General features: G+C 35.9%; 1 protein-coding gene across 1 annotated transcript; it reads right to left on the bottom strand.

The window, feature by feature from the left end:
- Positions 1-11,275: 11,275 nt before the first annotated feature.
- Positions 11,276-13,854, bottom strand: LOC130494922 (uncharacterized). Its single transcript, XM_056985762.1, has 3 exons — positions 13,789-13,854; positions 11,391-12,693; positions 11,276-11,295 (listed from the first exon to the last, which is right to left on the bottom strand). Exons 1-3 carry the CDS (start codon positions 13,852-13,854, stop codon positions 11,276-11,278), a joined length of 1,389 nt encoding a protein of 462 aa, XP_056841742.1.
- Positions 13,855-17,183: the final 3,329 nt, after the last annotated feature.

The following is a 17,183-nucleotide window of genomic DNA, read 5'->3' as shown; positions in this document are numbered from 1 at the left end:
GTGTGCATCATCGACCAAAAGATGTGGAAAACATTAACCTTATGTTTTGTTTGGACATATAGCGTGTCATCCTTAAATGGGTATCACTTGTTGTCCATACAAAACGAAAGTCATGTAATCACATGCTTTATATTTTAGGGTTTAGGGTTTCTTAAAATCGGATTTAAACTTTAAGGATTAGGGTTTAAAATTCAAATCTGATATGAGGATTAGGTTAAACATTGACCTTAAGTTTTGTTTGGACATATAGTGTGTCATCCTTAAAGGGGTATCACTTGTTGTCCATACAAAACTAAAGTCATGTAAAACTATTAAGGGTTTAGGATTTTGATTTTAAAATAAAACAAGAACTAAAATCAACCAAATCAAATCGCAAAACATTTAAATCGGATTTAAGATGAAGAGAAGTTTGAAATCCGAATTGCTTGAACCACAAGTAAATATTAAGGTTCTTGAGATCTTACTTTTAACTTTGCCGATTCTTCTCTTTGGTTCCTTTCTTAGAAACTCTTGATGGTTGATCTTGGAGCTGGATCGTGCTGATAACGTGTTCTAATCCTAGTGTTCTTGTCTTAGAACAGATCGAACTAGAGAGAGAGAGAGAGAGAGAGAGAGAGAGAGAGAGAGAGAGACGTATGACTTAGAGATGAATGACTTGTTGGTTATTCAATATCAAAGAAGTGGTCTCCTTATATACATGGAGGTGGCCGACTTTTACAATCTCGTAAGCAATGTAGGACTCTCTTAAAACACTTAAGAGAAGTCGGCCCATATTAAATAAATAAACTAAATGTCCAATCTATTAACATATGATTGGTTTAATATAATCTCAGTTTAATATAATCTCGGTTAAGTATAACCTCGACCATCTGATTATGAGCAGTCCATAAACCATCTGATTTACAACAACTACTTCTTTTTTCGTTGTTGATCTTAGTTTTGCATGGTAAATGTTTATTTAGCTGAACATATGGATTGACACGAATTCAATGAGAAAGGATAGAGTTAATGCTATTCAGCTACTGGGTACATATTTATTGTTTGCTGTTCAATTATTGATGTTTAGGTTTTTATCTAGAGACCGGTTACTGTCCTCTCTTTTCTTTTTTCTTCCCTTTAAAAACCCGTCAGTTACTATCTTTATAAGGGAATAAAATAATGAGGCAACTTCGATGCGACACAGTGTACAGATTTTTGGTTATGCGTTGATTACACGCACCGATCATGTGACTGAAGAAGCGGGGAGGAGACAAGATCAACGTCGATCTGAAGTTATGAGTGGTTTCATTTTAAGATTTGAATCTAAACGTGGTACATGTGGCAGTTTTCAAGCGATAGTTTAGGAGTTTGGTTGGCCATGTTAAAACACATTGCCCCTCCCTATCCCTCTCTCATCCTCACTAGATTTACTCTTCCTCGATTTGTAACTTGTAAGAGCAGAACAATAATATAAATATCAACACTGGTTATGGAAAATAACATTTTTGGTGTTTGTTTGCTATGTATCTTCGACGAGGAACCTTTACCAGTGTATGTATGTATGAATAAAAGAGATAGACAGACATCCATGCACGGTATATATTGGTAGCTTGTTACGAATTTCTTAAGGCGTAAATAAGTGCAGGCAAAAGAAGGACCAGAGGCGTGCATGTCGCGTCTCGTTTCTGGGGGAAGCTCATGGGCGCTAGCATCATGTAATCAATCCTCTCTACGCCATGCGGACGAGCCAATCAATATAGTTTATGAGAGCTTGTAATTGTAAATAAGTATTTTTATAATATTATTATTTGAGAAATCAGTTTCTTATGTATCGCACTCATCCTTAATAAATTAGAATATTAAATTTAAATACTATTATTGAATTTTTATTTAATTTCCTTTTTAAAAATTTCCAAATAACATATATAATAAAAAAGGAAAAGTTTATAAAGTTTAAGAAACAAATTTAAAAACGAAATATATGTATATATAATATGATTTTATTAAAAGAAAGTTAACAAAATAAAAAAATTTCCATTTAAAAATATTTTTAAATAACACAAAATATACTTCTGAAGTAATAAAATATTTCTTTACATCTATATTTTCTTAGATGAAAAATATATATTTGTATATAACGTGATTTCACAAAACAAAATTCACACATATAATTTTGATATTAGAAAAAAGAATATTATTTCTTTAAAAACATAATTTTAAACAATACAAAATATCTATTTTTCAAAGTAATTGAAATATTTTTTATATATCTAACAATTTTCTTAGATTATTACATAAAATAATTAAGTAACACAAACTGAGATATGTTTGATTGACTAAGAATAGTTTATAATTAACTAGTATTATTGAATTTTTTATTTATTTTCATATATTTATTCGACTACAATATCCTTAAATGACAGAAAAATTGTTTTTGTAAATTATATTTATTTATATAATATGATTTCTAAAATACAATCACACAATTTTTGAAAACTGCATATTTTTGAGAGAAATTTTAAAAATTAACAATAAACATCTTTTGATCAAATCATTACAAAACATTTAACATTAACATAACACTATATATTTTAACTAGGTAGATAATATTATATTTTATCATTATTAAAATTATTTGTCTTTAATATTAAATTTGCTTTTAAATTTTATGTTTTTATGTTTGTGGAACTTAATATAACCATAATCAAAATACCAAAGAGAATCCAAATTTTCATTTTTATATTATCTAAAATTAAATTCAGTTTACCATTTAATAAATCAAAAGCATAAAATTATTTAAAATTTACAAAATATTTTAATTATTTTAAATATTAATATGTGTTTGTGAGCTTCCAAAAATGTATTAGTTACTTATGTATGTAACTTCCTATTGCTCTTCGCTTCATCTTCTAATAGTTTTTTTAATTCAGCGATAAATATTACGAAAATAGATACACATTTAAACGATAAATAAAATTAATTTGATTTCACTTAATTATAATAAAAATAATTATAGTTCAATATGAATTTGAAAGAATATATGTAACTCAATATACTCACAACATGAGTGATTCGACTAATCCAACTTATATCTAAACTCATATATTTAACTACAATAAGAAGATATAATTTTATAATAATAATAGTTTATTTTGTAAATGTAAATAATATGATGACTCAAAACATATTTACAGATGAAAAGAAAATATTAACCAACTGTTACAATTTAGTTCTTTTATAATTTTTTTATATATGCATGATATTGTAGAGTATTATCATTATATTAATTTCTGTAATTTGGAATCAGACACTTTAGTTTATTTTTATTTCATTCTAAGCATAATATATCTTAATTATACATAATATTCCTCAAATATATTTATATATATCTAAGACAACAACCAACGTAAATGAAAATAAAAGAATTAATCACAATTTTAATCTATTTAAAATAAAAAATATTATAGTTGAATTTAGATAAATAAATATAACACAATATACCCAAATAATAACTAAATCGATTGTAAAACAACAAAACCGACAAGATATAACATATATAATTAAAGCAATATAGTATTATCAATATAAATTATGCATACAGATTATAAATTAAAAATAAATAACAATTAATTATTATAATAAATTTAGTTTATAAATATTCATATCGTGGATGAGCACGAAAAAATCACCTAATAAACTAATAATTAGTGCTCAGCGAGAGAACTAACAACAACAACAAATTATGGGCCCAAGTGATCCTTGCTTGCAGTGGCCTCAAGATTTCCCATTTTCTCTTTTTTTTTTTTTTTCTCTTTTTCTTCATCATTTTGTCTTTACACTAAAGTTCTATCCTCTTTCCCGGTTAAAATTTATATCATATAATCGTAAGTTGGACCAAGAGCTAGACCAACTGACTTTCATGACAGAGTTGTAACACACAAAATTGGTTTAAAACTGATACAAATGGTTTATAACATGTATATATTATTTTTTGAGAAAAAATTAGTAATAAGCAGTCAAACAAAAAAATTCGACCAAAAAAAAAGAAGCAGTCAAACAAATAATAAAAATCAGTTTGGAATAAGAGAGGCGTAATATATTTTGATGGTCAGATAAATAATTAATCTAATCATTGGAGACAAGAGTGGACAACCCCACCTCTCGATGGCTTTCTATGTACTGCCAGTACTGGTTTAAAATCAGAATAAAAATGATGATGATCGTATGTTCGAAAGATGCCAATAATGAAGATGAAGAAAAATCAGTAAAGATACTTTTTGTTGAGTGAAAGTGATGATAAGTAAAAAAAAGAATTAAGCATTTCACTTATCTTCTCGGGTGTGTTATCTAAACCTAAAAATCTGAACTCTAGACCCTAAATCTAAACTCTAAACCCTGAATTCTAGACCCTAAATCTGAACTCTAAACCCTGAATTCGACGTTGATACTAAACTCTAAATTTTAAATTCTAGATCTGAAACCTAAATCCTAAATCCTAGATCTGAAATCTAAACCCTAAACCCAAATTCTAGACATTAAATTAATCCAAACTTTAAACTTTAAAGAAACGATGTCGAGGTTAACCCTAAACAAAAAATCATAAATCTTAAACTCTAGATCCTAATCCTAAACACTAACTAGAAATTGGATTTGAAAGCAAAGAATTGGAGACTCCAACTTGACAAACAAAGCTTTGTATCTTTTTTGTGGGTGACGAAGAAGAAGAAGAAGAATCCATGTATGATGTTAATAGTAAATCCAATGTATTACTTTATATTTGACTCTAAAATGGTGCAACACTAAAATGAAGTAGGGTTTTACTCCAAAAATAATATTTTTAAATTATTATATTTTTATTTTATCAATAATTATTAATAATACCTTATACTTAGAACATTTTACCAATTAAATCCAACTATTTTATGTTTATACAAATTCCTTAAAATATAATTCATTGGAATTAAACATTTATTATTAAAAATACAGAAATCAAAAACATAAAATAAAAAATACATAAGTTGGTTCAATAATGAGCATTAGAATATTTTCCCCACATATAAATCAACTAATACATTTCGTAATGGAAAATAAGTTTCTTTATCTTTGATATTCCTAAGTCGAGCAATTTTCTTTTTTTAAAATAGGACATTTTCATCTTCTCCAATTTCGATAACTGGAGGTGGAGTGATAATCAAACATCTCAACGTCCAAGTGGGGTTGAAAAGTCAAAAATGAAAAGAAAAATTGATAATCAAACATCAACGGTTATAAAAACTTTAGAGGAAGGAAGTAAACAACTATTGGAACAGTTAAAGAAGACAAGTGCAGAAAGGATGCACCATATGGAGATTCAATAAAAAACTATGCAAAGAAAGAAGAAAACAAAGTTCAGCAAGTGCAAATAATATCATAGCGGAATGCTGACTCACAAGATCAACAAATTCTTTCTCAATGTTCTCCGTTTGGACAATACTTCACTGGTCTTAGAGGATCCTGAAACTATTTGCCGGATTATTAAATCACTTGTTTTATGTTATCTTTATTTTATATTTTTATGGTTTTTTTTTAAATTATGATATGCATTTTATCTAAAATTATTAAATAATGGAATATCTTGTTTTTCATGTTAGTGTATCATTTTAACATAAAAGTATTATTTAAGTAAGCAATAAAAATATTGAAGATTTAAAGGACTATTTCATAAATAAAAAAAGTTAAACTCCAAATAGAATAATATGTAAGATTACTTCATATATAGAGCAACTATAGTCATTACTCCATTTTGGAGTTGAAATGGAGTGGAGTTGAAAATTTTTTACTCCAAAATGATATTTGGAGTAGAAAATAGAGTATTGTTGAAGATGCCATAACAAAACACAAGTTATCTTCCTTGATAACAGTTGTAAGACCCAAACCTGGATCCCATGATCCAACCAGTCTGCGGCCTTACCTAAACATCTAAGTGTAATTCAGCCGGTTAAGGTCAAATCCTTACTTAGTCATTTTTCAAACATTTGAGGTTCATGCAATAATAAAAACAATGCGGAAGCTTAAGGCAAACAATCATATTATATATATGTCAAATGTGAACCATACAAAGTATTCAAATCATTCAGTTGCACAATAGGCTATGATGAATCCAAATGTATACAACATGAACTACATCACACATCCCACACGGCCAAGGTCTTCATGGCTCCTTAGCCTTACCACGATCCCTGTCAGGACCTGAAATCAAAACCCACAACACATATGCATAAGAATCCTGACCGATATCCTAGCAATATACAACCTAAGCATGGTTTGGACACTTAGTCCATTTCTGGCCGATTTGTGACCCATTGATTTACTCATCCAAAAACAAATTAAAACACATGATAAATCATGATAATTCATGATTAAGAGAATGGTCCAAGCGGATTACCCAGAACCGGCCTTGATCATATTGATCTTGGCCGTGAACAACCTAACCGGTCTCATGGTACCATCTCGAAATCAATCATATAAAGTTATTCTATCACTTTGATAATTCATTATAAATCCCCACTAAGAGATATCAAACGCCAAATCCCAATAACTCCCACTGGAAGCATGAGATCAGACCATACATGCCCAACCAAGGCCATGGAGAGATTACACTGATCTAGCCAAGCCTTGGAGGCGTGTGCATGAGTTAAACCCATAAATAACTTCAGAATATAATGGAGAAGAGATATATTGACAGAGAAAGAACAATAGATGCAACCATCCACTCATGGATCAAACGGCCAAATCACCCGGATGGATGATTCATGGCGGTTTGTACTTGGTTTGCATCCAGTACCTTAGGTGTGTGTTTGGAAGTCCCCACACTCTTCTCTGCAGCCTTCTCCTTTCCTCTGGTTTCCATTTCCATCAAGTCTTCACTTGTCCACGGCTTAGAACCCACCGGAATCCCCTTGCCTTCACACGGACTGCCTTTGCGGTCACACTTCTCTTTTCTCTCTTTGATTCTGTAGAGATTTGGGCAGAGTTTCCCCTTCTGTTTCTGATGATTTATGTCGACAGAGGAGAGGTTTATTTATAGGGAAGGGGCTTGGCAACCGTCCGGACGATGTGATTGGTCATTTGGCCAACGGACACCTTTTCGTCCAAACCGCTCCAAAACCGTCCAACCGCTTGTGAACTGCTCCTCTCTTCGTTTGGGCTGATCGATCTCAAGCCCAAATGCTTGCACAAACACTTAGCTCACTTGCCAAAGCTCCCTTGACCCACCGGACGTCCATGACCATCATCTGGTCCATGATCACCACTCATGGTCCGCAAAGGCCGGCCAAGACTCCATCACTTAGTTCAGCTGAGTTGAGCTGAGTACTAGTTGCCTGAGCTGAGTGAGCTACTCCTCCAGCCCCAGTGAGCTGCCCAAGACTGTGTGAGCTTCCTACCAGCTCCACCTAGCTGATTGAGCTGCCACCGGACCATATCCAGCTTCCGGATCACTCATCCAGCTATCTTTCCCTTCTTTCCTTCTTATTCTGGTCAAGTCTCAGCTTCCTGATGCACTTAACCCTTAGTTTGGACCATGATACGCTTGCCTTTAGATCTTTATAACCTGGCCAGCTCATCTCCCCGCACCATGGCCCGTCCGGATGCCTTAGTTAGAACTAGGGACATGACAAGTCTCCCCCACTTGGAAGGAACTCGTCCCCGAGTTCATGCTGGATGATTCTCCAATCACATATTGACTATACCACTCAGGATACTCAGCTTTCATTCTTGCTTCTGTTTCCCAAGTGATAATGTCCTTACCATTGAATTCCCATACAATCTTTAGCATAGGAACTGTCTTCTTTCTCATTGCCTTTTCCATTCGATCAATGATTCGAACCGGCCTTGTTTCTAAGGTGAGGTTCTTACCAAGATCTTTTGGAATTTCTGGCAAAACAATGTCTTGATCCGTTAGGCACTTCCTTAGTTGAGACACATGAAATACATTATGGTAAGCATCCATTTCAGATGGCAAATCCAGTTTGTAAGCCACTGCCCCAACTCTTTCAAGTATCCTGAAGGGACCTAAGAACCTTGGGTCTAGTTTCCTTCTTCCAGAAACTCTTGCCCTACCTTTGAAGGTAATCATCTTGAGATAGATTAGATCACCAACCTCAAACTCAAGATGTTTCCTTCTCTTGTCCGCATAGCTCTTTTGGCGGTCTTGAGCTTCCTTCATCTTTTCCTTGACTAGTTTGATCTTTCCTGTGGTTTCCTCCACAATCTCAGGACCTATTATGCTGCGCTCCCCCACTTGGGTCCAGCATAAAGGTGTCCTGCAAGGCCGCCCATACAATGCTTCATAAGGAGACATACCTATGCTGGTGTGAAAGCTGTTGTTGTATGCAAACTCCACCAGTGGTAAATGTTTCTCCCATGAGTCACCCCAATCTAGAACACATGCCCTTAGCATATCTTCCAATGTCTGGATGGTCCTTTCTGACTGACCATCCGTTTGGGGATGATAGGATGTGCTCATGTTCACTCTTGTTCCTAGAGCCTTTTGAAAAGCCCTCCAGAAGTAAGAAGTGAATCTAGGGTCTCTGTCTGAGACTATACTGGCCGGCACTCCATGCAGCTTCACAATTTGATCCATATAGATCTTCACAATCTCATCCACTCCATCACCTTTCTTTATGGGCAAGAAGTGTGCAGATTTGGTCAGGCGATCAACAATCACCCATACTGCATCCTTCTTGTTTCTGGTTGTGGGAAACCCAGTCACAAAGTCCATTGTGATGTGATCCCACTTCCACTCTGGTATGGGAAGGTTTTGTAGTAAACCACTTGGAACTTGATGTTCAGCCTTGACTAATTGACAAGTAGGACACTTGGCCACCCACTCAGCAATGTCAGCCTTCATCCTGATCCAATGGTAATACCTTTTGATGTCTTTGTACATCTTATTTAGGCCCGGGTGCACTGAGAACTTAGACTTATGAGCCTGACTCATAATCTCTTCCTTTAGTCCCCGGTCACCAGGAACACTAACCCGCCCATGTACCAAAATGGTACCATTACTTGTGACTTGATACTCAGTCTTGTCATTCTTTGCAACTTTTTGCAAATTCTCATCCAAGCCTTGTGCTTGTTGAATTCTGGTAAGCAGATCAGCCTGGTTCACAGCCTCTAAACCCAAAGGCTCATCCTCACTTGCCATGGTGTCTAGATGTAGTGACCGGACCATCCCTTCCAGGATCTCTGCTTCTTTCTCAGCTGATACCTCAGCCCTACGCCTGCTTAAAGCATCTGCCACTAGATTGGCCTTGCCTGGGTGGTAGGCAATGTCTAAATCATAGTCGGCCACAAACTCCATCCACCGCCTTTGTCTCAAATTCAACTCAGGTTGAGTGAAAATGTACTTCAGGCTCTTGTGGTCAGTGAGAATCTGAACCTTGGCACCATACAAGTATGATCTCCATATCTTTAAGGCAAATACCACTGCGGCCATCTCCAGGTCGTGTGTTGGGTAGTTGCCCTCATGCTTCCTGAGTTGCCTTGAGGCATATGCTATGACCTTCCCATTCTGTGTGAGCACACAGCCTAATCCAGTAATGGAAGCATCCGTGTACACCACATATGGTTGGTCTTCCTCAGGTAACACCAAAACTGGTGCACTGGTCAGCATGTTCTTCAAGGCTTCAAAGCTCTTTTCACAAGCTTCTGACCAGATGAATTTGACATCCTTTCCAGTAAGTTGTGTCATAGGTTGTGCCACACTTGCAAACCCTTTGACATACTTCCTGTAGTATCCGGCCAAACCCAAGAAGCTTCTTACTTCTGTAGCATTCTTTGGTCTTGGCCACTCTTGTATGCACTTGATCTTCTCCGGATCAACAGACACTCCTTCCTCAGACACCACATGTCCTAGGAAGCCAATGCTCTTCTGCCAAAAGCTACACTTGCTTAGCTTGGCAAACAATTGTTGCTCTCTCAGCCTTTCCAACACCAACCTGAGATGCTTCTCATGGTCTTCCCGGGTCTTAGAGTAAACTAGTATATCATCAATGAAGATGATTACAAATTCATCTAAGTACTCTCTGAAAATTCCATTCATCATCTTCATGAAGGCTGCTGGTGCATTAGTCAATCCGAATGGCATAACCACAAACTCATAGTGGCCATACCTAGTCCGGAAGGCTGTCTTCTTTACATCTCCTGATGCAATGGGGATTTGATGATAACCAGATGCCAAATCAATCTTGGAGAACCATTTGGCTCCTTTCAGTTGATCTAGCAACTCATCAATCCGGGGCAATGGGTACTTATTCTTTATAGTCACCCTATTCAACCCTCTATAATCAATGCACAACCTGAAGCTACCATCCTTCTTTCTTGACAAAGAGGACTGGTGCACCCCAGGGTGATACACTTGGGCGTATGAACCCCTTTTCTAGCAACTCTTCAAGTTGTTTCTTTAGCTCAGCCATCTCAGCTGGAGCCATGCGGTATGGGCTCTTTGACATTGGGGCCGTCCCTGGTTCCAGTTCTATTATGAATGGGTCTGACCTATCAGGGGGAATGCCCTGTAGTGACCTAAACACATCATCAAACTCACTGACCAGCGGTATCCCGTCCGGGCCACCATCCCCTACGACCTCCTTAGTGGTGATTGTGGCTATATAAGCCTCACAACCTTGTTCCAGCATCCTTGCCGCTCGGACTGCTGATAACACTAAGCATCCAGAGGCCGGATTAATACCTTGGTACTTGATCGGGGGTCCACACCCACTCTCAAACTGCACCCTTCCTCGATGACAGTCTAAGGTGGCCCGATTCTTGCCAAGCCAGTCCATACCTAGGATCACCTCGTGATTCTTAAGGCGGACCACAATCAGATCCACCGGCATTGCCTTACTATGGATCATTACTGGAATGTCTTTGACTAGACCTAGTGGGTGCATCATTTGCCCACCGGCTGCACTCACCAAGCCAAGATCATCCCTAGTTCCCATTTGGAACATACCTTTTCCAATCATATCTGGACTCACAAAACTATGTGTAGCTCCAGTATCAAATAATACATGTGTTTCCACACCACCAATACATAAGGTCCCTACATAAGACCTTATCTAAGTATCTAGTCCATCCTAGATTCCATACCATGCCATTCTAATAAATTTAAAAATTTAAACAGAATGGGTTTAGAGTTATACCAGTGATCGCCTTGAAGGGTCCGGACTCATCCACATCCCTTGAAAGCTCATAGACTCGAGGTGCTGAAGTTTGGCCTTGTTTGGGGTCTGGCCGGTTCTGCTCACCACGACCCTTACCTTGTCCAGTTTGCAACTGGGGACAGTCCACACGGAAATGCCCTTTCTTGCCACACTGATGACAAGTCCTGGCCTCACTGGTCGAGCCTTGTCCACGGTTCCTATCCGGACCTGGACAATCCCGAGCTGAGTGATCCATCTTGCCACAACGGGTGCAAGCTCCCATTGCCTTCCAGCACTCTCCACCATGGTGTTTCCCACACTTGGGACACTCTGGCCTACCACTTGAGGTTTTACCCCCTTCAGCCGCATCCCTCTTTCTCTTCTTGTCACCACCCTGACCAGAGGACACCACCACACTCTTCAGCTTGTGCTTGTTCTCCTCAGCCAGATTGGTTTCCAGCATTGCCATCCTTTCCACCAGCTCAGAGACTGTGTTGAAGGTGCGGACTGAGCAATAAGTCTTAAGTTCAGGCCTTAAGCCCCTTATGAACCTGCGGACCTGAACCTTCTCATCCTCAAGTTCCTTACCCACATACCTCCTGAGCCGGTTGAACTCTTCTTCATACTCCCTTACTGACCGTTTACCCTGAACCAAGTCCAGGAACTTTGCCTCCAAACGATCCCATGCCTCAGCTGGAAAGTATTTGTGGTTGAACTCAACCTCAAAGTCAGAGAACTTCACAATGGAGCCATTGGTACGCTTGTCCAGGGACAGCCACCAGTTGTGTGCATCTCCCTCCAGGAAGTGCACTGCTATGTCTCTTTGGTACTCCTCAGGGCACCTTGTGGATTTGAAGTTTCTGACCAGACGGTCCCTCCACTCATCTGCCTCCATGGGATCAGCACTTCCAGCAAAGTGTTTGGTTCCCAAACGAGAGATGTGCTCAAGCACCTTCAGGTAATCAACCTTCTTAGTTGTTCCCACTGGTGGATCCAACTCAATCACCTCAGCAAGAGGCGCCACATATCCACCAGTCACTCCAGTTACAGGAGCTATCACTGGTGCTTGAGTAGTCTGACCCACAGATGAATTCACCACTGGGGTGAACACTTGGGTCATCGCCAGCATCTGACTCCCCATCAACTTGATTGCATCGAGTATCTCCTTCATGGTTGGTTCAGCCATTGGTTCATCCGGTCCAATCCTCCCATCCCTCTGGATGTTTGGATCAACTCGGTGACCAGTCTCTGAGGACTCAGCTTCACCTTCCACATCATTCCTCTGCTGTCCACCAGCTGCTCCCAGTTGACCTCTGGCTGCATTCACTGGTTGTCCCGTCTCGTCCATCTGTCTGTCCTCTCCACCCAACTGAAACTCAGCCTGATTAACTTGGGTTTCAGTCAGAATGACCTCACTGGTATGTCCAGCAGGTGGAACTGACAGCAACACTTGTGGATTGGGTTCTGAGGCATCTCCAGCTCCGGACGCCCCTGTCCCATCCTTGTTCTTCCGAGACTTCTTCCTTGTTCCCTTAGGTCAACAAAGACAAACACAAGGCAAAGGTTAGATTAACATCTTTTAGTTGCAAACCTCAAGCAATTCTAATGTTAACCAATACCAAGACCTGCCATGAGACCCAGCCGGATGTGTGATGACCTGCCCTAACCCAACAGCCTAGAATCAAGCATGCTCTGATACCAACTTGTAAGACCCAAACCTGGATCCCATGATCCAACCAGTCTGCGGCCTTACCTAAACATCTAAGTGTAATTCAGCCGGTTAAGGTCAAATCCTTACTTAGTCATTTTTCAAACATTTGAGGTTCATGCAATAATAAAAACAATGCGGAAGCTTAAGGCAAACAATCATATTATATATATGTCAAATGTGAACCATACAAAGTATTCAAATCATTCAGTTGCACAATAGGCTATGATGAATCCAAATGTATACAACATGAACTACATCACACATCCCACACGGCCAAGGTCTTCATGGCTCCTTAGCCTTACCACGATCCCTGTCAGGACCTGAAATCAAAACCCACAACACATATGCATAAGAATCCTGACCGATATCCTAGCAATATACAACCTAAGCATGGTTTGGACACTTAGTCCATTTCTGGCCGATTTGTGACCCATTGATTTACTCATCCAAAAACAAATTAAAACACATGATAAATCATGATAATTCATGATTAAGAGAATGGTCCAAGCGGATTACCCAGAACCGGCCTTGATCATATTGATCTTGGCCGTGAACAACCTAACCGGTCTCATGGTACCATCTCGAAATCAATCATATAAAGTTATTCTATCACTTTGATAATTCATTATAAATCCCCACTAAGAGATATCAAACGCCAAATCCCAATAACTCCCACTGGAAGCATGAGATCAGACCATACATGCCCAACCAAGGCCATGGAGAGATTACACTGATCTAGCCAAGCCTTGGAGGCGTGTGCATGAGTTAAACCCATAAATAACTTCAGAATATAATGGAGAAGAGATATATTGACAGAGAAAGAACAATAGATGCAACCATCCACTCATGGATCAAACGGCCAAATCACCCGGATGGATGATTCATGGCGGTTTGTACTTGGTTTGCATCCAGTACCTTAGGTGTGTGTTTGGAAGTCCCCACACTCTTCTCTGCAGCCTTCTCCTTTCCTCTGGTTTCCATTTCCATCAAGTCTTCACTTGTCCACGGCTTAGAACCCACCGGAATCCCCTTGCCTTCACACGGACTGCCTTTGCGGTCACACTTCTCTTTTCTCTCTTTGATTCTGTAGAGATTTGGGCAGAGTTTCCCCTTCTGTTTCTGATGATTTATGTCGACAGAGGAGAGGTTTATTTATAGGGAAGGGGCTTGGCAACCGTCCGGACGATGTGATTGGTCATTTGGCCAACGGACACCTTTTCGCCCAAACCGCTCCAAAACCGTCCAACCGCTTGTGAACTGCTCCTCTCTTCGTTTGGGCTGATCGATCTCAAGCCCAAATGCTTGCACAAACACTTAGCTCACTTGCCAAAGCTCCCTTGACCCACCGGACGTCCATGACCATCATCTGGTCCATGATCACCACTCATGGTCCGCAAAGGCCGGCCAAGACTCCATCACTTAGTTCAGCTGAGTTGAGCTGAGTACTAGTTGCCTGAGCTGAGTGAGCTACTCCTCCAGCCCCAGTGAGCTGCCCAAGACTGTGTGAGCTTCCTACCAGCTCCACCTAGCTGATTGAGCTGCCACCGGACCATATCCAGCTTCCGGATCACTCATCCAGCTATCTTTCCCTTCTTTCCTTCTTATTCTGGTCAAGTCTCAGCTTCCTGATGCACTTAACCCTTAGTTTGGACCATGATACGCTTGCCTTTAGATCTTTATAACCTGGCCAGCTCATCTCCCCGCACCATGGCCCGTCCGGATGCCTTAGTTAGAACTAGGGACATGACAACAGTGACGTCTTTTTTTTATTAATCCTACATGACACTTTGATTGGTGATAAGAGTTGGGGTGAATTAGAGAATTCATTACAGGGGATGAACCAAAGTTCTAAATATATATCTATATTATTAAAAGTGAAGTACCTTTTGCTAATGTTTGGAAACATGGATAGTAGATAAATAAAAATTGTTTGAAAACATGGATAGTGGATTAAATACTTTATTTTATTTACACATTTAGACATTGCATTTACAACAAATTATGTACTTCTTTTTGTATTTCTTTTTATTTACAGATTCTACCATTGCATTTAAAATAAATTTAAATTAATTAATTACAATGATTTTTGTTTCTTTGTAATGAAATTAAAAACACAAACTGAAATATATAGTATATATTATATAGAACAACTTTTAAGTACAATATTACCTTATTTAGTTTAATCAAATATAAAAATTTGGAGAGTTCAATTTTCAATAAAATGAAATATCATAAACTTAATAATAATTCATAGAAAACTAATGCAAAAAATTTAAAATTTACTATGTTGTTTCATTTTAAAATAAATTAACAAAATAGGTTAATATATGAATATTATAATTATATCAAACTGCATCAAGTTATAAATTTTTAATATAAATTATGTACAGATAAAAAATATTATTAAACATTTATATTATAAAATAACATATTCTACTCTATATATAAATTAAAAAACATAAAAATATTTATGAATTTTGTTTATAAAACCAATGATTTATGAATTTACGTCGAATAAAAGTTAAATCAAACACCTGCACGGGAGTGCAAGTCAAATGAGAATTGGGTAATACTTTATTTTATTTGGGTAACATGAATAACAATATAAATGAGAATTTTTTGGCAACATGTATAGCATATTAAATTCTTTATTTTATTTACACATTTAGCAATTGCATTTACAATAAATTAAGTAATTCTTTTTATTTATAGATTCTGTCACTGCATTTAGAATAATTTAAATTATTTAATTATACTGGTTGTTGTTTCTTTGTGGTGAAAATAAAAACACGAACTGAAATATATAGTATATATTATATAAAACAATTTTTAACCTTATTTAGTTTAGTCAAATATAAAAAATTAGAGAGTTCAATTTTCAAGGAAACAAAATTTCATAAATTAATAATAACTAGAACTTGATACGCGCTCTCGCGTAGGTGATTGATTTAACTTGTGTTAACATAAATTCATCAATCACTGATTTTATAAAATACCCATGTATATTTTTTATGTTTTATAAATTACATTTAGAGTAAAATATATTATTTTATAATATAGATGTTTGATAATAATTTTTTATTTGTACATAATATTATATTTAAAATTTTATAACTTAATGCAATTGTTCTATTCATATATTAACTTCTTGTTTTTTATTTATTTAAAATTGAAACAACAAATAAAAGTTCAATTTTTTGCATTTGTTTTCTATGAATTATTATTAATTTTATTATATTTTGTTTTCTTGAAAATTGTACTCTCAAAATATTTATATTTAAATAAACTAAATAAGGTAGTACTATATATAAATATTGTTTTATATAATATATACTATATATTTCAGTTTTGTTTTTTAACCACAAAGAAACAATAACTATAATTTTGTTATAGCCGCTAATAACATAATACCAGTTTAATTAAAATGATTCAAGGTCAATATATGAATAACCATCTGGTTTGATAAACTTTGGAATTGTAGTTAATTATTTTATTTGATTTTAAATGTTGTGGCAAAATCTGTAAAAAATGTATAAAAATAAAGTATTTAATTTATTCTAGATGAAGTGGCTAAATATGTAAATAAAAAGAAGTCTAAATCTGTAAATAAAAGGAACTCTAAATTTGTAAATAAAAAGAATTACCAAAATACCTTCAGTTTTAATAATATAGGTTAATTTTAAATGTTATGATAGAATCAGTAAAAAAAAGAAAGGATAAAATGAAGTATTTAATTTATTTTAAATGGAGTGGCGAAATTTGTAAATAAAAGATATTATAAATCTGTAAATAAAAGAAAGTACCAAAATGTACTTCAGTTTTAATAATATAGATAGATTCATAGAAAATTAATGAAAAAATAATTTTTTAGTATGTCGTTTCATTTTAAAATAAATTATCAAAAAACTAACATGTTAATATATGAATAGTTCAATTACATTAAATTGTATCAAATTGTAAAGTATTTAGTATATTATTATGTACAAATAAAAAAAATTATTGTCAAATATTTATTTTATAAAATAATATATTCTATTCTATATGTAAATTACAAAACATAAAAATATACATGAGATCTTTTTATAAAATCAGCGGTTTATAAATTTATGTTGAACACAAGTTTCAGTTCTAATTAAATATTGAGAGAGAAAGATAATACAATAATTTTGGAGTGGATGTATGAAAGGGAATAAATATTTATGAGTGGGTATATAAAAGTGGGCCGTAAATCCTTAAAGAAAATAAAGGGCCCATTTAACGTAGTAAGAATGGGCTTAGGAATGCCGGTATATGTGTGAGCAATAATACGC

Source organism: Raphanus sativus, chromosome 5, assembly GCF_000801105.2.
Source record: "Raphanus sativus cultivar WK10039 chromosome 5, ASM80110v3, whole genome shotgun sequence".
Taxonomy (NCBI): domain Eukaryota; kingdom Viridiplantae; phylum Streptophyta; class Magnoliopsida; order Brassicales; family Brassicaceae; genus Raphanus; species Raphanus sativus.
This window is presented reverse-complemented; position numbering and strand designations above follow the sequence as displayed.